This window comes from Petromyzon marinus, chromosome 56, assembly GCF_048934315.1.
Source record: "Petromyzon marinus isolate PM22_M1 ecotype Great Lakes invasive population chromosome 56, UKy_Petmar_22M1.pri1.0, whole genome shotgun sequence".
Lineage (NCBI taxonomy): Eukaryota > Metazoa > Chordata > Hyperoartia > Petromyzontiformes > Petromyzontidae > Petromyzon > Petromyzon marinus.
The window spans coordinates 3,861,835-3,888,793 of NC_133722.1; the positions used below are offsets into that span (position 1 = coordinate 3,861,835).

Sequence of the window (26,959 nt, forward strand, 5' to 3'; positions counted from 1 at the left end):
AATGCGTGAGTGAATTACGCGAATCCGGCAGGCAGCGTGCATCTCGTCTCAATCACGCAGCCAGGGGGTACCCTGCACTTCAAGGAACCAGGAACTCAAGTGCTGCAGGACTCGAAAGATCGAGCAGGTCCAGGACTTGAACACTCCATGCCCACACCAGGACTCCAGCAAACTCCTATGATGGCTCTTCGACTTCTGAGGCCTGGGGGTTTGATGACTTCAGGGCGTCAGATGCAGCAGGCCCTTCCACAGCTTCAGGGGGCCCCTTGCGAATTGTTGAAGTCATCACACTTGAGGACCCCAGTATCTCCAACACATCGTGGGTGCCGGGCCCTCGATGTTGAGACCGTGCACTCGAGGCCTCTGGGACATTTCCCCACCCCCTCCCCCCAACGTTGGCAACCCCTCTGAGCTGCTCGCGTAGCAACGGGGTCACTGGTCGGGGTTGGTGGTGGTTGGTGATGGTGGCGTGGCGGTGGGAGATGAAGAAGAGGGAGAGGATTGGGGGGGGGGGGTTACCCAAACCCTAATCGCCCCTCGTCTGCCCTCCGATCTCCCCCTTTTTCTCGCCATCTCTCTACATTCAGCAGCGCAAGAACTCCCATCGCTGCGAGGAGAGAGCGAGCGATCGAGTGGGGGAGAGAGAGAAGCGAGCAAAGAGAGTGGGAGAGAGACAGCGTGCGACAGAGAGACAGCGTGTGAGAGACAGCGTGTGAGAGACAGCGTGCGACAGAGAGACAGCGTGTGAGAGACAGCGTGTGAGAGAGAGAGACAGCGTGTGAGAGAGAGAGGAGAGAGACAGCGTGCGAGAGGAGAGAGAGGAGACGAGACAGCGTGCGACAGAGAGAGAGGAGAAGAGGAGGCAGCGTGCGAGAGCGAGAGGAGAGAGACGAGACAGCGTGCGACAGAGAGAGAGAGGAGACAGCGTGCGAGAGAGACAGCGAGAGAGGAGAGCGAGAGAGACAGCGTGCGAGTGCGCGAGAGCGGAGCTACCGATCCAGGACCAACGTCCAGGGCGCGGCGAGGCCATCCGAGCGACTCCCCTCGGCCTTCAACTCGGCGAAGAGCTGCGTGAAGAAGTGCGGGTCCGAGTTAAGGCGCAGCATCTGCGCGCTGCACCTGGCGATGACCCCGAGGCACCGCTCCCAGAAGTCGTCGCGCCTCCCGCCGCTGCCCTCGCCGAGGAACGGCTTGAGCGGGTAGGAGATCTCGCTGCCCATGTACGAGTAGGAGAGGTAGAGGCAGGTGAGCAGCGTCGAGCGCAGCTCCGACTCGGTGGCCAGCGAGTCGGCCACCGAGTCGCGGCAGAGCAGGTAGAGGAAGACGACGTTCGAGGGCGTGATGAAGCACTGCTCCTGCCAGCCCTGCAGCAGCAGAGCGCGATCCACCGCGCGGAGCCAGAGGCTCGGCTCGGCGGGCGACAGCTGCTTGAGGCGGTAGCAGCGGCGGCAGAGGAACTCGCCCAGGCACCGCAGCAGCTCCGCCGTGGACGCCTGCACGACGACACGACGCGGCGTGCCCGAGATGGGCAATGACCCCACGGAGGGGCAGCCGCCGGGCCCGCTGCCCTTCTTGGAGGAGGGCAGCGCGGTCGCCGAGGCGGGCAGGGATGATGCCGACAAGGGCGGTGGCGGCAGGGGCAGTCGCACGAGATGGTTGTGCGGCTGCTGCTGCTGCTGCTGTTGTTGTTGGTGGTGTTGGTGGTGGTTGGCAATCCGCATGGAGTTGTTGTGGCGCGGCGCTCCTCCGTTCTCGTTGTTGTTGACGCCCACGCCGCACGGGTTCGCGGCCGGGTTCGCCTTCTTGGCGTTCTTCTTGCGCGTGGAGGCGGCGACCAGCGTCTTCCAGGCTTGGCCCGGCGTGAAGATGGAGTGGCGCTTCAGGGACTTCTCCTTGGGCTTCTTGCCGAGCTGGGGAGCCGCTGGGATCCCCTTGGGAACCCCGCCGCCGTGCTTCGCGTGGACCCCCTTGCCGGGTCCCGAGGGGGACAGCGAGAGGGAGGTGCCCATGGTCTCGACTCGGCCGAGAGATCTCGAGATGAGTCGAGGAGGAGGCCGGAGGTTAGAGGGCGAGGCGGAGGAGGCAAGAGGGTGGACGAGATGGCAGGGTGGAGCAGTCAGAGATCAGAGGAACGTGGGTGGAGGAGTTGTCGAGGGGGGGGGGAGGGGGGTGGACGAGATCGATGGAGGAGCGAGAGCGAAGGACTCGCCTCGTCCTCCTCCTGCTCCCCGCAGAAGGAGGGAGGATGGAGACGCATGGGAGGATGCAGAGGCAACGAGGAGAGTCGCCTAGGAGAGTCGCCTAGGAGAGTCGCCCTCCCACCTCACTCTCCCCGCGTCCGGCAATGGAAATTTCTCCGGGCGGGACGCGTGGGCAGAGAGCGAGACGGCATCTCCCTCCTCCTCCTGATGCTGCTGATGTTTTATCTCCTCCAGCGCCTCTTCTCCCTCCTCCTCCTCCTGATGTTTTTTTTGTATCTTCTCCAGCGCCTCTTCGCCCTCTTCTCCCTCCTCCTCCTGCTGCTGCTGCTCCGCGTTACTGCCCGGCTCGGCACCAAACCCAGGTCTGCATCACCCGGCGTGACGTCGACCGCCCATGTGTCCAGGCCCCGCCCCCTCTCCCCTGCATCTCCGTAGCCCCCGCCCCTTTTCCTGCATTAATTATGCAAATTAACGCGCGGGACAGCGGCGCGCGATTTGCCGCAAGGCGACAGCTGCTGCTGGGAGCGGAGAGGCGCGGGGGAGGGGGGGGATGCCGCAGAGAGGGAGGGAGCCGATGATGAAAGAGTGGGAGGGAGAGTGGGAGGGGGATGGGAGGGAGATGTGAGGGAGAGTGGGAGGGAGATGGGAGAGTGGGAGGGGGATGGGAGGGAGAGTGGGAGGGGGATGGGAGGGAGATGTGAGGGGAGAGTGGGAGGGAGATGGGAGAGTGGGAGGGGGATGGGAGGGAGAGTGGGAGGGAGGTGGGAGAGTGGGAGGGAGATGGGAGGGAGATGGGAGAGTGGGAGGGAGATGGGAGGGAGAGTGGGAGGGAGATGGGAGGGAGAGTGGGAGGGAGCTGGGAGGGAGATGGGAGGGAGAGTGGGAGGGAGATGGAAGAGTGGGAGGGAGAGTGGGAGGGAGATGGGAGGGAGATGGGAGGGAGAGTGGGAGGGAGATGGAAGAGTGGGAGGGAGATGGGAGGGAGAGTGGGAGGGAGATGGAAGAGTGGGAGGGAGATGGGAGGGAGAGTGGGAGGGAGATGGGAGAGTGGGAGGGAGATGGGAGGGAGAGTGGGAAGGAGATGGGAGGGAGAGTGGGAGGGGGATGGGAGGGAGAGTGGGAGGGAGATGGGAGAGTGGGAGGGAGATGGGAGAGTGGGATGGAGATGGGAGGGAGATGGGAGAGTGGGAGGGAGATGGGAGTGGGAGGGAGAGTGGGAGGGAGATGGGAGGGAGATGGGAGAGTGGGAGGGAGATGGGAGGGAGAGTGGGAGGGAGATGGGAGGGAGAGTGGGAGGGGGATGTGAGGGAGAGTGGGAGGGAGATGGGAGGGAAAGTGGGAGGGAGAGTGGGAGGAGGGTGGGAGGGAGAGTGGGAAGGAGAGTGGGAGGGAGATGGGAGAGTGGGAGGGAGATGGGAGTTGGGAGGGAGAGTGGGGGGGAGATGGGAGGGAGGTGGGAGGGAGATGGGAGGGAGATGGGAGAGTGGGATGGAGATGGGAGGGAGAGTGGGAGGGAGGTGGGAGAGTGGGAGGGAGATGGGAGGGGGATGGGAAGGAGAGTGGGTGGGAGATGGGAGAGTGGGAGGGAGATGGGAGGGAGATGGGAGGGAGAGTGGGAGGGAGAGTAGGAGGGAGATGGGAGAGTGGGAGGGAGATGGGAGGGAGATGGGAGGGAGATGGGAGAGTGGGAGGGAGATGGGAGGGAGATGGAAGAGTGGGAGGGAGATGGGAGAGTGGGATGGAGATGGGAGGGAGATGGGAGGGAGATGGGAGAGTGGGAGGTGGGTGAGTGGGAGGGAGATGGGAGGGGGATGGGAAGGAGAGTGGGAGGGAGATGGGAGGGAGAGTGGGAGGGAGATGGGAGAGTGGGAGGGAGATGGGAGGGAGAGTGGGAGGGAGATGGGAGGGAGATGGAAGAGTGGGAGGGAGATGGGAGGGAGATGGAAGAGTGGGAGGGAGAGTGGGAGGGGGATGGGAGGGAGAGTGGGAGGGGGATAGGAGGGAGATGTGAGGGAGAGTGGGAGGGAGATGGGAGAGTGGGAGGGGGATGGGAGGGAGAGTGGGAGAGTGGGAGGGAGATGGGGAGAGTGGGAGGGAGATGGGAGGGAGAGTGGGAGGGGAGATGGGAGAGTGGGATGGAGATGGGAGGGAGAGTGGGAGGGAGCTGGGAGGGAGATGGGAGGGAGAGTGGGAGGGAGATGGAAGAGTGGGAGGGAGAGTGGGAGGGAGATGGAGGGAGATGGGAGGGAGAGTGGGAGGGAGATGGAAGAGTGGGAGGGAGATGGGAGGGAGAGTGGAGGGAGATGGAAGAGTGGGAGGGAGATGGGAGGGAGAGTGGGAGGGAGATGGGAGAGTGGGAGGGAGATGGGAGGGAGAGTGGGAAGGAGATGGGAGGGAGAGTGGGAGGGGGATGGGGAGGGAGAGTGGGGGGAGATGGGAGAGTGGGAGGGAGATGGGAGAGTGGGATGGAGATGGGAGTGAGATGGGAGAGTGGGAGGGAGATGGAGTGGGATGGAGAGTGGGAGGGGGATGGGAGGGAGAGTGGGAGGGAGATGGGAGGGAGATGGGAGAGTGGGAGGGAGATGGGAGGGAGAGTGGGAGGGAGATGGGAGGGAGGAGTGGGAGGGGGATGTGAGGGAGAGTGGGAGGGAGATGGGAGGGAAAGTGGGAGGGAGAGTGGGAGGAGGGTGGGAGGGAGAGTGGGAAGGAGAGTGGGAGGGAGATGGGAGAGTGGGAGGGAGATGTGAGGGAGTTGGGAGGAGTGGGAGGGAGATGGGAGGGAGGTGGGAGGGAGATGGGAGGGAGATGGGAGAGTGGGATGGAGATGGGAGGGAGAGTGGGAGGGAGGTGGGAGTGGGAGGGAGATGGGAGGGGTGGGAAGGAGAGTGGGTGGGAGATGGGAGAGTGGGAGGGAGATGGGAGGGAGATGGGAGGGAGAGTGGGAGGGAGATGGGAGGGAGATGAGGAGGGAGAGTGGGAGGGAGTAGGAGGGAGATGGGAGAGTGGGAGGGAGATGGGAGGGAGATGGGAGGGAGATGGGAGAGTGGGAGGGAGATGGGAGGGAGATGGAAGAGTGGGAGGAGATGGGAGAGTGGGATGGAGATGGGAGGGAGATGGGAGAGTGGGAGGGAGATGGGAGGGGGATGGGAAGGAGAGTGGGAGGGAGATGGGAGGGAGATGGGAGAGTGGGAGGTGGGAGAGTGGGAGGGAGGGGGGTGGGAGGGGGGATGGGAGTGGGAGATGGGAGGGAGAGGGGGAGATGGGAGGGAGATGGAGGGAGAGTGGGAGGGAGATGGGAGGGAGAGTGGGAGTGGAGGGAGATGGGAGGGAGGTGGGGAGTGGGAGGGAGATGGGAGAGTGGGAGGGAGAGTGGGAGGGGGGATGGGAGGGAGAGTGGGAGGGGGATAGGAGGGAGATGTGAGGGAGAGTGGGAGGGAGATGGGAGAGTGGGAGGGGGATGGGAGGGAGAGTGGGAGAGTGGGAGGGAGATGGGAGAGTGGGAGGGAGATGGGAGGGAGAGTGGGAGGGAGATGGGAGAGTGGGAGGGAGATGGGAGGGAGAGTGGGAGGGAGCTGGGAGGGAGATGGGAGGGAGAGTGGGAGGGAGATGGAAGAGTGGGAGGGAGAGTGGGAGGGAGATGGGAGGGAGATGGGAGGGAGAGTGGGAGGGAGATGGAAGAGTGGGAGGGAGATGGGAGGGAGAGTGGGAGGGAGATGGAAGAGTGGGAGGGAGATGGGAGGGAGAGTGGGAGGGAGATGGGAGAGTGGGAGGGAGATGGGAGGGAGAGTGGGAAGGAGATGGGAGGGAGGTGGGAGGGGGATGGGAGGGAGAGTGGGATGGGAGGGAGAGGGGTGGGAGGGAGATGGGAGAGTGGGATGGAGATGGGAGGGAGATGGAGAGTGGGAGGGAGATGGGAGTGGGAGGGAGAGTGGGAGGGGGATGGGAGGGAGAGTGGGAGGAGATGGGAGGGAGAGGGAGAGTGGGAGGGAGATGGGAGGGAGAGTGGGAGGGAGATGGGAGGGAGAGTGGGAGGGGGATGTGAGGGAGAGTGGGAGGGAGATGGGAGGGAAAGTGGGAGGGAGAGTGGGAGGAGGGTGGGAGGGAGAGTGGGAAGGAGAGTGGGAGGGAGATGGGAGAGTGGGAGGGAGATGTGAGGGAGTTGGGAGGGAGTGGGAGGGAGATGGGAGGGAGGTGGGGGGAGATGGGAGGGAGATGGGAGAGTGGGATGGAGATGGGAGGGAGAGTGGGAGGGAGGTGGGAGAGTGGGAGGGAGATGGGAGGGGGATGGGAAGGAGAGTGGGTGGGAGATGGGAGAGTGGGAGGGAGATGGGAGGGAGAGTGGGAGGGAGATGGGAGGGAGATGGGAGGGAGAGTGGGAGGGAGAGTAGGAGGGAGATGGGAGAGTGGGAGGGAGATGGGAGGGAGATGGGAGGGAGATGGGAGAGGGGAGGGAGATGGGAGGGAGATGGAAGAGTGGGAGGGAGATGGGAGGTGGGATGGAGATGGGAGGGAGGTGGGAGAGTGGGAGGGAGATGGGAGGGGGATGGGAAGGAGAGTGGGAGGGAGATGGGAGGAGAGTGGGAGGGAGATGGGAGAGTGGGAGGGAGATGGGAGGGAGAGTGGGAGGGAGATGGGAGGGAGAGTGGGAGAGATGGAAGAGTGGGAGGGAGATGGGAGGGAGATGGAAGAGTGGGAGGGAGATGGGAGAGTGGGAGGAGATGGGAGAGTGGGAGGTGGGAGAGTGGGAGGGAGATGGGAGGGGGATGGGAAGGAGAGTGGGAGGGAGATGGGAGAGTGGGAGGGAGATGGGAGGGAGAGTGGGAGGGAGATGGGAGGGGGAGATGGGAGGGAGAGTGGAGGGGTTTGGAGAGGGAGAGTGGGAGGGAGAGTGGGAGGGAAATGGGAGGGAGAGTGGGAGGGAGATGGGAGGGAGAGTTGGAGGGAGATGGGAGGGGGATGGGAAGCAGAGTGGGAGGGAGAGTGGGAGGGAGATGGGAGAGTGGGAGGGAGATGGGAGGGAGAGTGGGAGAGTGGGAGGGAGATGGGAAGGGAGAGTGGGAGGGAGATGGGAGGGAGAGTGGGAGGGAGATGGGAGGGAGATGGGAGGGAGAGTGGGAGGGGGATGGGAGAGTGGGAGGAGATGGGAGGGAGAGTGGGGGGGGATGGGAGGGAGATAGGAGGGAGATGGGACGGAGAGTGGGGAGGGAGATGGGAGAGTGGGAGGAGATGGGAGGGAGAGTGGGAGGGAGATGGGAGGGAGATGGGAGGGAGAGTGGGAGGGAGATGGGAGGGAGATGGGAGGGAGAGTGGAGGGAGATGGGAGAGTGGGAGGGAGATGGGAGGGAGAGTGGGAGAGTGGGAGGGAGATGGGAGAGTGGGAGGGAGATGGGAGAGTGGGATGGAGATGGGAGGGAGATGGGAGAGTGGGAGGGAGATGGGAGGGAGAGTGGGAGAGTGGGAGGGAGATGGGAGAGTGGGAGGGGGATGGGAGGGAGAGTGGGAGGGGGGTGGGAGGGAGAGTGGGAGGGAGATGGGAGGGAGAGTGGGAGGGAGAGTGGGAGGGGGGTGGGAGGGAGAGTGGGAGGGAGAGTGGGAGGGAGATGGGAGAGTGGGAGGGAGATGGGAGGGAGATGGGAGGGAGAGTGGGAGGGAGATGGAAGAATGGAGGGAGATGGGAGGGAGAGTGGAAGGGAGATGGGAGGGAGATGGGAGGGAGAGTGGGAGGGAGATGGAAGAGTGGGAGGGAGATGGGAGGGAGAGTGGGAGGGAGATGGGAGAGTGGGAGGGAGATGGGAGGGAGAGTGGGAGGGAGATGGGAGAGTGGGAGGGGATGGGAGGGAGAGTGGGAGGGAGATGGGAGGGAGAGTGGGAGGGAGATGGGAGAGTGGGAGGGAGATGGAAGAGTGGGAGGGAGATGGGAGAGTGGGATGGAGATGGGGGGAGATGGGAGAGTGGGAGGGGAGAGTGGGAGGGAGAGTGGGGAGGGGGATGGGAGGGAGAGTGGGAGGGAGATGGGAGGGAGATGGGAGAGTGGGAGGGAGATGGGAGGGAGAGTGGGAGGGAGATGGGAGGGAGAGTGGGAGGGGGATGGGAGGGAGAGTGGGAGGGAGATGGGAGGGAAAGTGGGAGGGAGAGTGGAGAGTGGGATGGAGATGGGAGGGAGATGGGAGAGTGGGAGGGAGATGGAGGGAGAGTGGGAGAGTGGGAGGGAGATGGGAGGTGGGAGGGGGATGGGAGGGAGAGTGGGAGGGGGGTGGGAGGGAGAGTGGGAGGGAGATGGGAGGGAGAGTGGGAGGGAGAGTGGGAGGGGGGTGGGAGGGAGAGTGGGAGGGAGAGTGGGAGGGAGATGGGAGAGTGGGATGGAGATGGGAGGGAGATGGGAGAGTGGGAGGGAGATGGGAGGGAGAGTGGGAGAGTGGGAGGGAGATGGGAGAGTGGGAGGGGGATGGGAGGGAGATGGGAGGGAGATGGGAGAGTGGGAGGGAGATGGGAGGGAGAGTGGGAGGGAGGTGGGAGAGTGGGATGGAGATAGGAGGGAGATGGGAGAGTGGGAGGGAGATGAGAGAGTGGGAGGGAGATGGGAGAGTGGGAGGGAGATGGGAGGGAGATGGGAGGGAGAGTGGGAGGGAGATGGAAGAGTGGGAGGGAGATGGGAGGGAGATGGAAGAGTGGGAGGGAGATGGGAGAGTGGAGGGAGAGTGGGAGGGAGAGTGGGAGGAGATGGAGAGTGGGAGGAGATGGGATACCAACCAAAGTCAGCAAGCAATGCTGTAGTCATAGGATACCACAACAGTAATTATGCAATGCTGTAGTCATAGCAGGTACCACCACAGTCAGCATGCAATGATGTAGTCATAGCAGGATACCACCACAGTCAGCATGCAATGCTGTAGTCATAGTAGGATACACTACAGTAATTATGCAATGCTGTAGTCATAGCAGGTACCACCACAGTCAGCATGAAATGCTGTAGTGAAAGCAGGATACCACCACAGTCAGCATGCCAATGCTGTAGTCATAGCAGGATACCACCAGTCATTATGCAATGCTGTAGTCACAGCAGGTACCACCACAGTCAGTATGCACTGCTGTAATCATAGTAGGATACCACCAGTCATTATGCACTGCTGTAATCATAGTAGGTACCACCAGTCAGTATGTACTGCTGTCATCATAGCAGGTACCACCACGGTCAGTATGCACTGGTGTAGTCATAGCAGGTACCACCACAGTCAGTATCCACTGCTGTAATCATAGCAGGTATCACCACATCAGTATGCACTGCTGTAATAGCAGTTACCACTACAGCAGTATGCACTGCTGTAATCATAGCAGGTACCACCAGTCAGTATGCACTGCTGTAACCATAGCAGGTACCACCAGTCAGTATGTACTGCTGTAACCATAGCAGGTACCACCACAGTCAGTATGTACTGCTGTAATCATAGCAGGTTCCACCACAGCAGTTTCCACTGCTGTAATCATAGCAGGTACCACCACAGTCAGTATGTACTGCTGTAATCATAGCAGGTTCCACCACAGCAGTTTCCACTGCTGTAATCATAGCAGGTACCACCACAGTCAGTATGCACTGCTGTAATCATAGCAGGTACCACCACAGCAGTTTCCACTGCTGTAATCATAGCAGGTACCACCACAGCAGTTTCCACTGCTGTAGTGAAAGCAGGAACCACATCAGTATGCACTGCTGTAATCATAGCAGGTACCACCACAGTCAGTATGCACTGCTGTTATCATAGCAGGTACCACCACAGTCAGTATGCACTGCTGTTATCATATCAGGTACCACCACAGTCAGTATGTACTGCTGTAATCATAGCAGGTACCACCACAGCAGTATGCACTGCTGTAATCATAGCAGGTACCACCACAGCAGTATGCACTGCTGTAATCATAGCAGGTACCACCACAGCAATATGCACTGCTGTAATAGCAGGTACCACCACAGTATGCACTGTTGTAATCATAGCAGGTACCACCACAGTCAATATGCACTGCTGTAATCATAACAGGTACCACCACAGTCAATATGCACTGCTGTAATCATAACAGGTACCACCACAGTATGTACTGCTGTAATCATAGCAGGTACCACCACAGTCAGTATGCACTGCTGTAGTGATAGCAGGTACCACCACAGTCGGTATGCACTGCTGTAGTGATAGCAGGTACCACCACAGTCAGTATGCACTGCTGTAGTGATAGTAGATACTGCTATATAGTTAGTAGATACTAAAACAGTCAGTATATACCACTACAGTCAGTAAATATTGCTACAGTAAGTAGATACTACTATACAGTCAGTAGATACTACTACGGTCATTAGCTACTAGAGTCAGTAAATACTACTACACAGTCAGTAGCTACTACTGGCTCAGTAGATACAACTGTACAGTCAGTAGATACAACTACAGAGGCAAGAGATACTACTTACTCTGTTGTGTGTAGGGTGTATAGGTATAGATACCTACGTGAGGGTCAATATATTTTTTGAGGGGGGTGGGTCGACAATTTTCGGAAACCTTTTAGATCAACTGTTTACCCCCCACTTTCTATAACTTTGGACTTGTGCAAGCCTCTTATAATTTTGTTGGTGGAGAAATGGGCAAACGGCCCACTGGGCTTTCACAATACCTTAGTATCTGTGTACGTATATGTAAGGTTTTTAAGAGAAGTTTTGAAAATATTTTTTACCCGGGCAACGCCGGGTACTTACCGCTAGTATGTTATAAAGTGGCCCTAAATGAAAAAAAAACGTTAATATTAAAACACCAATTTTTTTACTTGCATAGTAAAGTAATTGTATTTTTGTATTTGCTATACAGCCAGATAACACGACAAATCGCTAACCTTAAACACCCAGCCGTTCATAAAAGTTGAAGGGGCGGTATAGTACTATGGTAGTAGAGCAAGTGCAGAATAACCGAACCGTGAATTGATATTTTGAAAGCATTTAGCACGGGGCCCTTGAAAGTGCGGGGCCCGTAGCATTTGCTACTTTTGCTACGAGGACAATCCGGCACTGATCACGGCCGGCGTGAGCCGCATTCGACTGAGGATCTCCAGCGGTGGTTCTTCTTATCCTGGAGGCGCGAGATGCCCTTTTCCGGGGGTGCGAGACATCAAACCCTATGTATTTATTAGCATTATACTTTTTTTTTACAACGTAGAGAGAGACACACAGAGAGGGAGAGAGTGATCGAGCCTGGACTTTAACTGAATACTCTTTGGTTCTTTCGGTAAAGTCACGTAGGTCGAAAAAATAATAGATCACGGTCGCAACAACAAGCGACGTCGTGATCTAGTATTTTTTCTACCTACGTGACTTTACCGAAAAAACCAAAGAGGATGAATTCCTGCAGTCACGAAAGCTTTAAATCAAGATATAATGTAAACAAAAACTTTGGGTTTTTTTCACAAATGGGTTTGAAGGATGGTGGCAAGTGTTGTATTGTTAAACTATGCATTTAAAACTGAAAACTACTTACCTGCAATACCTCTAGTTGGTGACTTCAACAGCCTCGACCACGGTGGCTAGGAGATGGTAACTACCTCGCCTGGTATACAAGAGATTGTGGGTCCCATCTCGACCCCGACGCCTGCTGCTCTATATTTGGAGTTTGCGTGTCTCTCTCCCCGCGGTCGCGTAGATTTTTCTCTCGATCCTCCGGTTTTCCCCTCCGCGCTAAGAATCAACATAGCGCGTTCAAATTAATTTGGCTGCTGCCCAAAAATGCCCACGTGACAATGATAAGCCCACTTCGTTTGAGCCATCATTTGTGGCATGCGAGGTCGCTTCTGACAAAAAAAAAATAGCTACGTCGCTCAAGTTTGGGGCCTCACCCCGGTAAAATACAAAATATATATACGTAGTTTGAATCTTGATTTGAAGCTTTCGTGACTGCAGGAATCCACACTCTTTGGTTCTTTCGGTAAACTCATCACGTAGTTAGAAAAAAATAAAAAAAATCAACGTTTCGATCGCAACGCAAGCAATCGTCATCAGGTGGAAGAAAGATGACGATTGCTTGCGTTGCGATCGAAACGTCACGTGATCAATTATTTTTTTCTCTACCCACGTGACTTTACCGAAAGAAACAAAGAATATACGCAGTAGTGCGCATCGGGCTCCCACCGTTCTGACAATCAGCGCGTTGATCTTTCAGTGAATAGCGCGTGGTTTGCAATTGGCGTGTAACACACGGCACACGTGAATATTAATCAAGAGCCACGCAGAGGTCACGCGAGACTTTTTTTGTGTTTGTCAGGAGGGTCCCGTTGCTGCATTGCGTTTTTACTTTTGTACATTTGATCAGCCAATTCGTCACGAGTCGCAGTCTATTATATTCTTGGTTCTTTCGGTAAAGTCACGTAAAAGGGAAACAATAAAATAAAAGCAATTTATCGACTTTTTTCTAATTTTCTTGTTGTGGTTTTCACACCTGATGATGATTGCTTGTGTTGCAGTCGAAACGTCGTGAGAATTTTATTGTTTTATATATTTTATATTATTATTTTGTTTCCCTTCTACGTGACTTTACCGAAAGAACCAATAATATGAATCCCTGCAGTCACAAAAGCTTTAAATCGTAGTATATTATTATTATTATTCACGTGGGAGGAAGAACCCGGAGCACCCGGAGAAAACCCCACGGATGGAAATGGTTGGGGGGGGGGGGCATGAATCAACCTGCCGTGCTGCTTCTCGTGGTGAACCAGGAGCATGACACATCATCGACGGGTAAGGGCGTGCAGCGACCCACCAAGTCTCACGGCCCCCAACAGTGCCGGACTACAGGCCACGTGGACATAGCCACCACCACCCCCCCCCCCCCAGGACTCCACGTGCACATAGCCACCACCACCACCCCCCAGGGCTGTGATCGTCTCTGCTGTTCGACACGGGATTCGAGGGAAGGAGACGGCAGACAGATGAATGGGCGAGGCAGATCAGAGAGCAGCTGAGACGGAATGCAAGGCAGCGCGTGTTGTGTGCCTGTGAGTTGCGTATGTACAACATTGTGCCTGTGTGTACACGTGTGTGTGTGTATGCACGCGTGTATTTTGGCATCTCGGTGTTCCCCGGCTGTATAAACCGCGGCGAGCGGAATGTTCCCTCGGCGTCTCAATTAAATCGCTACTCGGGACAGACAGGGGACATCTAATGATCCGCTTATGTGACCCACTTCTCACCCCCGCCCCCCCCCCCCCAGCGAATATCTGCCACCGATATCCACCGCTGTCCCCGCCGCACCGACCTCGAATCTCACCGCGACAAAAACCTCGGACAAGCTCGTCAATAGGATCGTGTGTTGCGTGTGGTCTTGTATATAAAATATACACGTTTCGGGCAATGGGCCTTCTTCCCAGCAACTCAACCTCTGTTGTTAAGGGCCACTGCTCGAAACGTCACCTGTTGGTTTAACGCGTAGGCTTTCGCAACCAATGTCATCCATACTATAGGTTTTTTTAGGGAGGGTTAGAACGCGATCTAACCACAAAAAGACCTCCTGTATGACGTCACCTGTTTTTGTTTTAATCTGTCACCCAGTGTCGTTATTGACAAGATGTTGAGTTTGCTTTCGTTATTTGTGCACCAACCACTGCCAACGCGGCGAGCTGCTACTGCAGCAGCGTCGGCAATGAATTGGCACGTGTTCGTTCACGAGACAACTCTTATTCATTTGGCTGTCGGGTGGAGGAGGGTGCACGACACACATTGTCATTATATTCACGCGGTGATATTACCGAATAAAAAACACAATTAATCGACAGGATGTCCAAATAATTCGGCATCATCAGTAGTTAACACGTGGGTCTTCAGTGGCGCGTGTGGCCATGCCAGGGCCTGTATCGCCACCTACAGCTGTGGTGAGGAATCAATGGTTCCGTTGGCTGCCATTCGTTTCGCCAAAGTCAAAAGTGTGGCTGGCATTGGTACTCATCTCTCGTTCAGGCCTTGCCGAGCCGGTGGTGGAAATCCCACACGCCTGTGGCGGAGGCGAGCATAGCCACAAGACAACCACACTGTTGACCGATTTATCCACAAGGTAGTGATAAATGTTATCGGCCCCAAAAGGGATGATTGGTTGGCCTGCAACAGACCATCAGTAAACGTGCAATTCTGTTTGCGATACTTTGTGCCAGATCCGTGTGCGTGGACCGCTGCTGTCAATCCACTGCTGGATGAGGGCGGTGACCTGATGTGGTAACACGCTCGCCGCTCACTGCAGACAGAGGTTTCGTGGTTTGAACCCAGTGCTCGCCCCGTTAAGTACTGCAGCGTACAATTAACACCGCACGACAACTCGCGCTGCGCGCCTCGCCCGAAGCTGACACTGCGACGAATGCCCCCACGACGTCATGCGCAAAAGCGCGGGGCCAGGGGTCAAGGGTTTCACATTTGCAAAATTCGAAACGCAAGTGCGTGCTGCCCTTGCCCATCGTCGGTAGCGCACGAGACGGCCAACTCCGCGGATGACACAAAAAAAATTAATGTTGGAGCTTAGTGTTGTGCTCGACGGCGTTGTTTTGACAAGAGGTCAAACTCACTAGAGACGGGAAACTTGTGCAGAACGAGAATACCAAGCGCGTGTATGAAACACGAGGGGGTGTGCAGGCGAAGCTTCCTGCCCATGGTGGACACCGCCTGCAGTGGAGCGACGAACACAGAAGGGACTCAACGTTATCTCCTCTTTATTCTAGTACTTTCATACAAGGAATGATCACTTCGTCACACAATGTACTGAAGACAATATCCATGTACATGCTTAAACCGATGGGTGCGTCTGGATGCGGTTTGCTTTCTCCTTTCATTGTCCGACACCATGAAGGCTCGGAGAAGTGGGGGGCGGCAGGGGGGAGGAGGTGGGTTGTGGGGGGGGGCATGGGGAGGGGGAAGGGTCGCCCACCTCCATTCAGAGTGCTTCAGTACAGCAGTGCATCCTCACACCAAAAAAAACTCCAGGGGTAGAAATACCCGAAAATAACAAAGCTAAAAAAAGTTCATCTAAACAAAAAGAAAATAATATTGAAGATCAAACACTGCTCAAGTGACCGAACTTGCCCCACCAGTAACCAAACCACGCACGCTGCTGCTGTTGCTATGACGACGTGCACACCCCCCCCCCCCCCGGGGGGGGCTGCCACCGGCTCGGCCACCAACACGGCGTGGCAGCTGCTCGGCATGAAATGTAGAAAGTGGCTCATGGGGCGACTCGTGCGAGGGGGGGTGGAGCAATGATTGTGGGCTGGGTCATCATAATTGAAATGGGGGGGGGGGGGTGGAGCAATGATTGTGGGCTGGGTCATCATAATTGAAATGGGGGGGGGGGGGGGTAGCCGGATAGTTAGTAGGGGATGGGGGGTCATGACAGGAGAGCTCGAGGAGGCCCGAGTGAGCAGTCATTGCGTGGCGGGAACTGCACCGTCAAAGCTGTGAGAACAAACACCACGAGTGAACGCTGGGGACAAGCAGTGGAAACGGGGCTCCCGCAGGTACAACAGGGCTCAGGACCAGGGATTGTTGGGTTAGCCGATGGGGTTTGGCTGGGAGACGGGGCTTAAGCCACCGGATGGATTGGCTCTTGATCTTCGCGTACTGAAATGTACCCCCCACCCCAGCCCCCTTCCTATCTTCCCACCCTTTCCCCTTGCGGCCAGGGTACCAACCGTTTCACTTTTTGTTCCAAGTCGCACTTGCGTTTTTAATGTTTTGCCCAACGGCGCCGGGTCGCCAGACTCGACGCCACGCTCGTAAACGACGGGAGATCGCCGTCGTTATTTATCGCCGCAGCCGCCTCCTTCTCGCGTTCAACGGCGACGAGCAGACGCGGGCGAAAGGGGAGAGACACACGGAGAGAAAGCTGCACTTCACACGCGCACACAACCGCAAAAAAAAAAACAGAACGGCCGAACCCCGACGGTCCGACGCGGCGCACTGGACAAACGACCAATCACTAACGAACGTCCGCATCACATCAAGCCGCCAACGAGTCCGAGAGACGGCGCCGGATCGCTGGAGGAGGATCGCTGGGTGGGGGGGGGGGGAGGAAGGGGACGATTGTGGTGGGCGGCCGGGCGGGAGAGGTTACCACCGCGTGGTTGTCTGTCGGTCGGCCAAATCAAAACTCCTAGCGGACTTCATTTGCTAGAAGAGCAAGTGAGTTTCACATTAGAAGCCAGAGGGCTCACTCCGCAGGGTCTTCCTGGAGGTACCCTTGTCTACGGTGTGCTCTCTCCCCCCCCCCTAACTGGGCAGCAGGGGCTGCCTACCGAGTGTGCCGCATTGTTTGGGAGGTGGCGGGAGTTGGGGCTGGCGGGAAAATCGGCGGACAGGCGGTGTGGCGAGGGTGCGCAGATAAAAATACAAAGGCGCGGTGGGAGAGGGGGGGGGGGACAAGTGGAAGGATTAAGCTTCCTGTTGATTGGCTAAACGGGGGGGGGGGGGGGGGTGTTGGTTAACCAGGCCATGCCCGGTGCGGCCAGAACAGCGGCGGCCAAAGACGCTCTCTTACCGGAGGAAAACGGCGGGGTCTCGGCCGCACCGGCGAAAACCAGGACTGGATGGATTAAATTTGCGAACATCAAGTAGGCTTTATTTATTTTTTGGGTGGGGGAGGGGGGATGTGTTGGGCTGGATTGGTAAAAGGGGGCGGGGAGGGGGGGGGGAGTGGGTACAGGGCGGCACGGTGTAGTAGTGGTGGGATCATTTTTGGTTCTTGAGCTGGTTGGAGAGCCAGTCGAGGCCCTCGTAGAGGCCGTCCCCACTGGTGGCGCAGGTCGCCTGGATGTACCAGTTCCGGTGGCGCAGCGAGTGCAGGCCCAGCTTATCCGTGATCTCGGCCGCGTTCATCGCGTTGGGCAGGTCCTGCGCATGAGGCGGGGGGGGGGGGAACGATACGCGTCGAGCAACCGTCGCCGTCAGCATGTACGCATGCAGAACTTCTTTCGCACCGTACGCATCCGGCCAACCGTGCTAATCGGAGGTGCGGTGAGCATCCCCGTCGGCTCATCGACTGGGCCAACCACTCGTGCCGAGGACTCGGGTCTACCGCGCGCTGCGTAGGCCCGTCGTCGCGCAGTCCCTAACCGCCACTTCGCTTGCATGCTCGTATATTCGTGTAAAAACATCATCCATCTAAATACAGGGCTGTAGAGGCCACAAACTAATAGCGCTCATCTTACCCACCTCCCCTACACCCCGCGGCCCACCCCCCCCCCCCCCCCCCAACCTGTCCCCGGCTGCACCCCAGCCGCTAGCGCCCACCTGCTTGTTGGCGAAGACGAGCAGCACGGCGTCCCTGAGCTCGTCCTCTGCCAGCATCCGCATCAGCTCCTCGCGCGCCTCGTTCACTCGCTCCCGGTCGTTGCTGTCCACCACGAAGATGAGCCCTGCTCGCGAGGCGGCGAGGGCGCGAGCACGCGGAAAGACAACTCAGCCGACACTTCGGACCACGATCGCCACCCGTTGCCGTCGTTGGCAACACTCGATCCACTGCTGGATGAAAGGCCACCAACCGCCGCCGCGTTCCTGCGACGACGCCTGCAATTGGCGGCCAGGCGGGCCTCTCGATGTCGACCTGGCGCGCTGGCGCCCCCTCGCGTGGACGGAGTCAGGCCGCGCATCGAGCGCCCCTGCTGAAGTTATCGGGCCAGCGCTCTTACCCGCGTGTCGCTCCTGAGCAGGCGGTGGAAATTACACGTCGATATGACGGGGGGGGGGGGGGGGTGGGGAGTTCGAAGCGGACGCAATAAAGTTTCGCAAAGCAGGGAAAAAATAAAACGGCGTACCCTGTGTGTTTTGGAAATAATGACGCCACAGAGGCCTGATCTTGTCCTGGCCGCCCACGTCCCACACCGTGAAGCTGATGTTCTTGTACTCCACTGTTTCTACGTTGAAACCTGGACGCACAAGCACGCAGACACGCGCGGAAGTGGTGAGACGGATGCCAGCCAGCAATGGACCTCACGGCCACACAGGCACAGTAGCTATGAAGGCAGAAGCAAATATGTAGCGTGTAAAGTCCTTTCGTCCGTCAATCCAGCGGTGGATTGAGGGCCTGCCCAGGCCTCTGATTGTCACCACAGAACTCGTGCCAGGCTAGGTACACTTTGAGCCTTTCATAAGAAGTTTCTAAGCCTCTCTGCTGCCAGGAGGTCATGATACAAGACCCAAGTATTGCGGGTTAACTGATACACACATACAGGTAGTCCCCGACTTACGATGGTCCGACTTACGATATTTCGATCTTACGATGGCAATAGCGATGGCAAAATTGTAAAAAAAAAATAGTTTGCACGGCAGGCAAACGCAGCAGCGTACGAGGTACGATACTGTAACTTTGTCATCGCCATCCTCCTCTTCCGACAACTAGGTTAATGTAGCCATCAACAACCTAACATCGTTCAAGTATGCAGATGACGGACAGAATCTTGGTGAGTAGAGTAGAATATTATACGTTACGATGCGTTCAATGCATGTTTGCTACATAGCTTTAGCGATTTCATTCTAGGGTTACCACGATACGATACGTTAAATGTATGTTAGAAGTTTTTATAGCAGATAGGATTGTTTCCTGAAAAAACGTTTTTTATGAAATTGCAGTTCATATAGGTAGGCTAAGAATTTACCTTGTTTTTTTTTACTTTAAATTTTACTGTGCAAAACAGTATTGTAATTAATAAATACATACAGTATATAGTTTATACAGTACGGTACTGTAAATTGCTCTGTTTTGCTAAATTATCACCAGGCTAGGCAATTTTCGACTTAACGATATTTTCGACTTACGATGAGGTCGTCGTAACGCATCTACATCGTAAGTCGGGGACTACCTGTACATGTATCCACACGTACATATGTAGACACAACTACACAATGACTGACAACTCTGTCAATCCACTGCCGGATGTGGGCTTGCCCACAGCGTATGGGCCCGTGAGGCTAATTTGACCAAACTTCGCCACATCGGTGATAGCGGGTTGATACAAGTATGGGGCATAGATGTAGGAGCATAGATTTACGGCACAACAATGGTGCTGCACTGCCCTCTGCTGACCACCACAGAGCATGGTCGAGGGTGGCGGACCATTCCACCACGTGTACAGACGAGGTGGAGGGGGGACAGACCATACCACAATTATATACAGGGTTGGTGGAGGGTGACAGATTATTCCACCGTCTGTACAAGGTAGACTGAGGTGGACTTCCATAATGCGCACAAGGCAGATGGGGTGGGGGGGTGATGGTAGGTTCGTTCTACTATCCACACAATGTTGGCGATGGTGGAGAGGGTGGGACGATCCCATTATGCCCACGGATGATAGCAGGGGGTCCACTTGCCTGTACCATAATCTACACAAAGTAGGTGTCAGTGAAGGAGTTTAGGGGGAGGTCGTGCCTATTGTGGGGATGGTGGTGACGATCTCTCCCAGCTTGAGCTTGTAGAGGATGGTGGTCTTGCCAGCGGCGTCGAGTCCCACCATCAGGATTCGCATCTCCTTCTTGCCGAAGAGGCCCTTGAAGAGGTTCGCAAACATGTTCCCCATGGCTGCGGTTTCGTGGTGGCACCTGCCCTGTGGAAGTTTGGCAGAACAAAACCAACGGTTCAAAGAGATTCTAATCAAGTTTCCATGAAGAACGCTTTACAACATCCATCCCATACACATGGGGACCGGTGACACGGGTCCTCATTTTGCCGTACCACCTTCTCCTGGCGAGCTGGGGTGTAAAGCACCTCCTCGAACGACAAATGATGATTCTCTTTATAACACACTATCCCATACAGATGGGGAGCCGTGTGACACAAGTCCACATTCCGCCATACCACCTACTCCTGGACGAGCCAAGGTGAATAGCGCCTCCTCGAACGACACCCACGCGAAGGGAGTTTTTAGTCAAAACGAGAATTATCTTTATAAAGAACCTTTCAGAGGATCTAAAATGTTTCAAAAGATTTGGTGCAATCTGCCAAGCCGCGTCTCCACGCTGCTAGATAACAGGCACAGCCACGACGGCACAGCTTTAAACCCGGCGACCAAAGTTCCGGAACCCGGCCGCGGCTAATATCAGCGTCAAGTGATATCCGAAGCAGTTCCCCCCCCCCCGCCCCGGAATGCCCTGTTCAACAACCTGCACTGACCAGCGTGGTGAAGTACAGTCCAAAACGTTAACGACCCTCACAACGCGTGGCGCTGTACAGAATAATCGGGCGTATGTATTTCATCGCGCTTAAGACATCCAGCAGTCGCAGGCAGAGGAAAACAAGGAATGGTCTGAGCATAGCTTTGATTACGGGCAGGGAGTCAACAGCACAGGTTGCCGCGAGAGTTCCAGACTGGGGGGGAAGTGGTGGCAGCAAATGAGAATGGGCAACCTCTTAATAAGCGAAGATTGACTGCAGTTGACTTAAAGCTTTCTGTGACTGCAGGAATTCATATGCTTTGGGCCTTTCAGGTAAAGCCACGTAGGCAGAAAAAATAATACAAATATCCCGACGTTTCGATCGCAACACAAGCAATCGTCATCAGGTGATCAAATATAGCGGGAGAGCTACTGAGGTAGAATTTTTTTTTCCCCTGCCTCAGTAGCGCTCCCGCTATATTTTTTGTGTTGCTATCGAAACGTCGTGATTTTATTTTTCTATCTACGTGGCTTTAACGAATGACCCAAAGAATATTGACTGCAGTTGTTGAAATTATCTTTCTTCAAAAATATTATTCGGTGATGCTGCTGCTGCTGCATTAGCGGCAGTGCACCTGCATGAAACTAAAAAAAACCCGAATGAAGAATGTGCGTTCAACCACCACACTAAAGGTCCCAACAACACTCATCCATCCACTCACCCACCCACCGACCACACAGCAGGTCGCAACAATAACCTCTCTGCTTTTTCCCCTCGCACTGCTTCGCTTCGGTATTCCCCTCCCATCGGTCTCTATTCTCCAAACTTTTACAATAACTAAATTTCGATTCAAAGCTTTCGTGACTGCAGGGATTCATATTCTTGGTTCTTTCGGTAAAGTCACGTAGAAGGGAAACAATTATGTTTTATGTTTTCATTATTTCATTGCTTCCCTTCCACGTTACTTTTACAAGAACCTCGCTTCAATTCAACAAAGCTGTTACACTCGTAAGCAGTTCAAAGCTGTTTTGTTTCTGGCCGCTTGATCTTTCGGGCCATTGGGCCTATGCTAAAAAAACACCCGACGTAGCTATTACACACAGTGCACGCTGTAGTGACAGTGCGCGTCCCATTCCCGTAGTCTCACGACTCTTGCGCTCACTCGAGAGGCTGCCAGAGGCAGCAAAAGTGCTAGGGGAAACAGGACACCCACGCCGCAAACTATTTTGCAATCCTGAACCTCGCCCCAAACCCCCCCCCCCACTCGGCCATGACGGCAACAAAAAATTACCGCCGTCAAAGGAGCGCCCTTTTAACGCGCGCGCTCAACTACGTCACTGTCAAAACTGCCACGGCGCGCGTGTCGACCTCTAACGAGGTCGGTTTCTTTTCAATTCGCTGCTGGACGAGCGGCCTCTCGGCCCCCCTCGCCGTGCGTGTGGCGGGGGTCATTATAGCGAACTTCACCCCGTAATAGGGCAGTGCGGGGTCGGTGAAGACAGAGGAGAGGCGAAGCGTAGATAGAGACGAGAGAGCTGTACACGGCTGGCGATTGACGGGAAAGAAAGGGTGACCGACTAAGAGTCGGGTGATAAATACCGATCGTTGAGTTGAAAGAGACAAAACGCATCCCAGAGATACCAAATGTTGCTATGCCAGAGATAAAGGCGATAGATAGACAAGCAATTTGGATTAGCACACGGTTGGCTACGTAGGGTGCGAAAGAAGTTCAACATACATATGTTACGTCGCAGGACTGAGATGGCGAGAGCTCTCGAACGCCTTCATCCAACAGTGGATTCAGTAACAACTGATTTCTGACTTGATTATAGTGAGATAAAAAAAGCGATAAGAGATGAGAGAGCTGTAGACATGCGGTAGATCAGTGATCACACGTACAGATGACGACATCGCGATGTCACTTCGTGTGTGACGTCACGTGACCCCGTCGGCACACGCCGAGAAACTGACGAGACCCTGGCGCAGGGCACACGCTGGTACTGCCAAGGTGCGTATTACGCTCGGGGAATAACACAAGAACCCTTTTACAAACGGAATATCTCCTCCTGTCAACAGACATTCACACTGCCAGCATCCCTTGCACATGCCTGTGGAGCTTCGACAATCAAACGCAAGAGCCGATAACGGATTTCTTCAATTGTATCTCAGTGGCCAATGTGCTCTGGCCTCAAGCCGAACATGTGACTCGACGAGAGACAAAGGCTAACGTCAGCGGTGAGTTACAACCGAACCAGTCCTGCCCCCCCCCCCCCATCTTCGCTAACAACAATAATTGGCAAGTATGGTGAAGCAAATGCCCATCCCCAACCCCCACTCCCTCATCCAGCAATGGATAATGCACTTAGATCTAGATCAGTTGCTCTCTGATGTGTACACAGGTTGTGCCACTTGCTGTTCGGCACAATGCGCATGTTGAACTTCTCCTGCATCGTACGGTGGGAGCCAACCGCGCTAATCTGAAGTGCTGCGGACAAAGGACAAGCGAAATGCAAAAATGTCCCGACGTTAAGCTCCAGGGCAGCACAACCGCAACACCTACTCGGTAATCGATGACTGCCGATTATCGATTATCACTCAACTCATCAACTGGAGGGTGGAAAAAGTGTCGCCTGTCCCCACGTGCGCCGCTGGACGGGAGGTCACGGGTGGCGGGGTGTGCATGGTGACGTCGCAGGCAAAATCAGCCGCGTCACGCTGGACTCAACTATTCGGATATCCCAGCTGCATGGTGCTAACCCAAACTCGCACAACGGAAACCTGGGGCATTGTGTCTCATCGTCAGGCTTTCAGTGGCCGAGCGTCTCTAGACACAGCGACTGAGTTTGTCGAGTGTCACTTTAAGGGGGGGGGGCGATTACTCTGTGCCTTGTTTACTCAGCCGGGGAAGCGTGTGGCGTGGTCAAGGGGCCCGCGCGGACACTTTGGTGCCACGCGGCGCCAACACCGAGCCTCTTTAACCGGGGCCCCCGGCAGCCAAAGATTGCCCCGACCCCCACCCTCGCCTCTATAACCATACAGGATGCTGGGGCAAGTGCCGCGAGTGCTAGGGGGTGATGTGGCTAAGCACCACACCCAGCTGCGTGCGTCTTCCTCAGTGCTGATGTTTCATTTACACACTGCACCAAGTATTAACTCAAGGGCCGATTCGATCTAAACGAGGCTCAGGAGCGGTTCGGATATCACTTGATAATGATGTTGACCGTGGTCAGGAATCAAACTCGAGTAGCCGAGTTTCATGCGGCAATATGCTAAGTACTATTGCTGCTCACATACAAATCTACACTCAATGACCGATATCTCTCATAGAGCCTATAAGCAGGCTGCTAGGGAAAGTGATGTTCGTGAACACACACACACACAGATTCACCTCCAGATGGCATACACCACCCAAAGACAGTGATGTTAGCACGAGGCACTTGCCAGGCTAGAAGCATTCTGCAGCCGCTATGGGTGGTGTGGCAAAAGTTCACTGGCACAGCAGCGATATAATCGAAGAGAATACGCAGGTTTTAGGAATCAACTGCGCAGATTGACCGGCATATTTACGGCACTCTGCCAACGCTCGGCACACACACAAACCGCAGTGCTGCTTTGGTAACGAGCACAGTCCAGCGACACAATCTACAGGGGCCCTATCCCAATCTCCACTTTAGCACCGGTCAAAATGTCTCTCCGATTGGACGAGTTGTGGAGTGCCGCTTATTTTTGGATGCTTGCCAAGACACTTTTTTTTTCAAAGAAAACACTGTACAAGCAGATTTATTTGAAGCTTTCGTGACTGCCAGGAATTACTCTTCGGTTCTTTCGGTAAAGTGACGTAGAAACAATATAAATGAAGTAATAAAAGACGTTTCGATTGCAACATAAGCAACCGCAACGTCGTATTTAGTTTGTTTTAGTTCTACCTGATGACGGCTGCTTGTGTTGCAATCGAAACGTCGTTTTCTATTATTTAATTTATTTTCTTTCTACGTGGCTTTTCCTGAAAGAACCAAAGAGTAAACAGATTTATTTCGATGGGTGGTTTAATAACCACAACTATTTTTTTTTTTAAAGTTTATCTCGTTTTGTCATTCACTTTAAAGCAACGTAAGGTAAATAAACGATTGCCCAATGGCTAAGCGCAACTGCACCGACAACTCGAGTTAGAATACTGGCCAAAGCTGGCATCATCGGTGGCGATGGATATCTTAACCTGTCCCCGCCCCATCACTTCATCATTGAACAACAAACCGGCGTGCTTAAGTAGTTGTGGGCAAAGTCACGCAAAAGACATCTCGTGCGGAGGCCGCCTGAATTGGCAACGGACTGGCAAAACCATGAACCAATTTATTGCCGCTATTTTTAAAGCAGAGATGTATTTATTTGTTAAGCTAAAAAAACAAGTCTCAATTAACAGGAATATAATCGCTTGAGGTGCTTTATGAACGCAGGGCATTGAAGGCTATTCCCTTCGTTTGTTCTCCAAAGGCACAGAAATTGCCGTCATTATCGTCAATTACTGCCGTATAAGAAAACACACATACGAGGATATGTTTTAAAACTCGGCCACGTATGGGTGGATTTGTCCCTAGTTCCGTCATGTAAAGCGATGCAATAACAGGTCCATGCAGGGTGGGCTGGTAGGACAAGTCTCTGCGCTGTCTATTGCTGATTTTACACCCAACAGCACAAGATTTCACTTCGTTAAAGTATTGAAAGGGGACGGACGGACACATTAATCTATTGCAGGCTGGTACACTCAGTTTACAACTTCGTTCCTACCAGTAAAACATCTCTCCAAGGAAATCTCGTGTTCGAGCGCTAGGTGGATCGTTACATTGTAAGACGCACCGTTTGCGGAAGCCGTCATCCAGCAGTGGATTGACCATGGCCGATGACGAAAAAGTTCACTTGTGAACAATGTTAATTGATTAGTCCGACTGTCATTTTCAAATAATACACGTTTGAAGGTGATTGTCAAGTGACGTATACACCGAAGCACATTCACTTTCAACATTTCCTTCTCGCCATAAAGCGGTGACATTAACATTGAATGTAACCTCTCGCGCGGCGTTTCAGGACCCCGGCCTTGCGCACAGAACTTTTACTCTTACTTCGGGCACTTGGAAAAAAACACTAAACGTGCTTTACAAGCGCGGCGACTGTTAGGACTTCCCTGTCGCTCTCTGCCTTAAACCGAACTCAAACTGTACCCCGAACATTGTTTCCCCAAGACCGAAACGTCGACCTTCCGCTCTGAAAACAGTCATGGTCAATCCACTCGCTGACTGAAGGCCTCCTCACCCTCTCCCCCCCCCCAACAGCAGCCGCAAATCTCCTGCGATGTTAAAGATCCACGCCAGCACCTTGCACACAAGAGCTAAACACTCCCATCTTCTCCACTGCCCGTGTTGGACGTTCTCGATACTGCGCTCCTGCTATTTAGCTACCAAACGGCAAGTTTGCCTCGCCCACAGGTCCATCGTCCTTCCTGGCGACGTGTCCTGCACGCAGGCCCCACTCACTCGCTCCCCTTTCACAGTCCAGACGACGTCTTTAACGGGTTCGCATGCTCACTGACATTCTAAGGCGTTATCCCTCCCTGTAGACACTCTGTACGAACACAAGTGATGTGTACGTCTCTTGTCACAGGACAATTTGGGGACGTCACACGATCGGCTAGATTCGGGCGCAGCGGAACGATTTACGATCATAAACCCAATGACATTACGAAAGAACGGAATCTCAAAGGGTATTAACAACACGTCTGAAGACACGAAACTAAACACATACAAAATATCCCCCCCCCCCACGACGGCGACGACCGCGGTACCGTCTCTCGGATAGCTGAACCCCCCGCGTGTGGGTCGCCTCCCCAGGCGGCGCTTCCAGGCGAGCCCCAAGGCTTGAGCCCCGCGGCCTAGCGAACAAGGCCGCCGCCGCGGCGGTGGTGGGGGGGGGGCGCGAGGGGAGGGGTGGAAATGGCGGAAAGCGGCGGGGAAAGCGCGCGGCGCGGGGCGGCGGCCGCTTCGTCTCCTTCAGCCGCCGCCGCCTCGGCGCTGGCGACGACGGCGGGCGGCGGGCGGGATGGAAGCTGCGGTGACTCCGCGGGTGCCCGGGCGAAGGGAGGCGAGGGGAGCACGGGAGCGGCGGGCCGAGGGGGGGAACGCGGAGCCGCGCGGGGACGAACTCGGTACCTGGCGGCTCCCGGCGAGGCTCAAAATGGCGTCCGGCTGCTTCCCCCTCACCTCGCGCCACGTCACCCGTGACGTCACGCGCCCGCTTTGTTTGTTGCGGGAGGGGGGCGCGAGCGACGCGTGACGTCGCCGCGCAAGCGACGCGTGACGTCGCCGCGCAAGCGACGCGTGACGTCGCCGCGCAAGCGACGCGTGACGTCGCCGCGCAAGCGACGCGTGACGTCGCCGCGCAAGCGACGCGTGACGTCGCCGCGCAAGCGACGCGTGACGTCGCCGCGCAAGCGACGCGTGACGTCGCCGCGCAAGCGACGCGTGACGTCGCCGCGCAAGCGACGCGTGACGTCGCCGCGCAAGCGACGCGTGACGTCGCCGCGCAAGCGACGCGTGACGTCGCCGCGCAAGCGACGCGTGA

General features: G+C 55.6%; 2 protein-coding genes across 4 annotated transcripts; both read right to left on the reverse strand.

The window, feature by feature from the left end:
* Positions 1-6: 6 nt before the first annotated feature.
* Positions 7-2,636, reverse strand: LOC116954733 (cyclin-dependent kinase 5 activator 1-like). The gene has a single exon (XM_032975497.2). It carries the CDS (start codon positions 2,007-2,009, stop codon positions 990-992), a length of 1,020 nt encoding a protein of 339 aa, XP_032831388.2. The 5' UTR covers positions 2,010-2,636; the 3' UTR covers positions 7-989.
* A 12,265-nt stretch (positions 2,637-14,901) lies between these two features.
* Positions 14,902-26,676, reverse strand: LOC116954745 (ADP-ribosylation factor 1). Of its 3 annotated transcripts, none has more exons than XM_032975518.2 (5): positions 26,548-26,676; positions 19,625-19,799; positions 18,015-18,125; positions 17,491-17,615; positions 14,902-17,091 (listed from the first exon to the last, which is right to left on the reverse strand). In XM_032975518.2, exons 2-5 carry the CDS (start codon positions 19,770-19,772, stop codon positions 16,930-16,932), a joined length of 546 nt encoding a protein of 181 aa, XP_032831409.1. In that variant the 5' UTR covers positions 19,773-19,799; positions 26,548-26,676; the 3' UTR covers positions 14,902-16,929. The 3 variants fall into 3 exon arrangements, with proteins under 3 accessions (XP_032831409.1, XP_032831408.1, XP_032831407.1); XM_032975517.2 differs by having other exon boundaries at positions 19,625-19,794; positions 26,548-26,618; XM_032975516.2 differs by lacking the exon at positions 26,548-26,676 and adding an exon at positions 26,184-26,303.
* Positions 26,677-26,959: the final 283 nt, after the last annotated feature.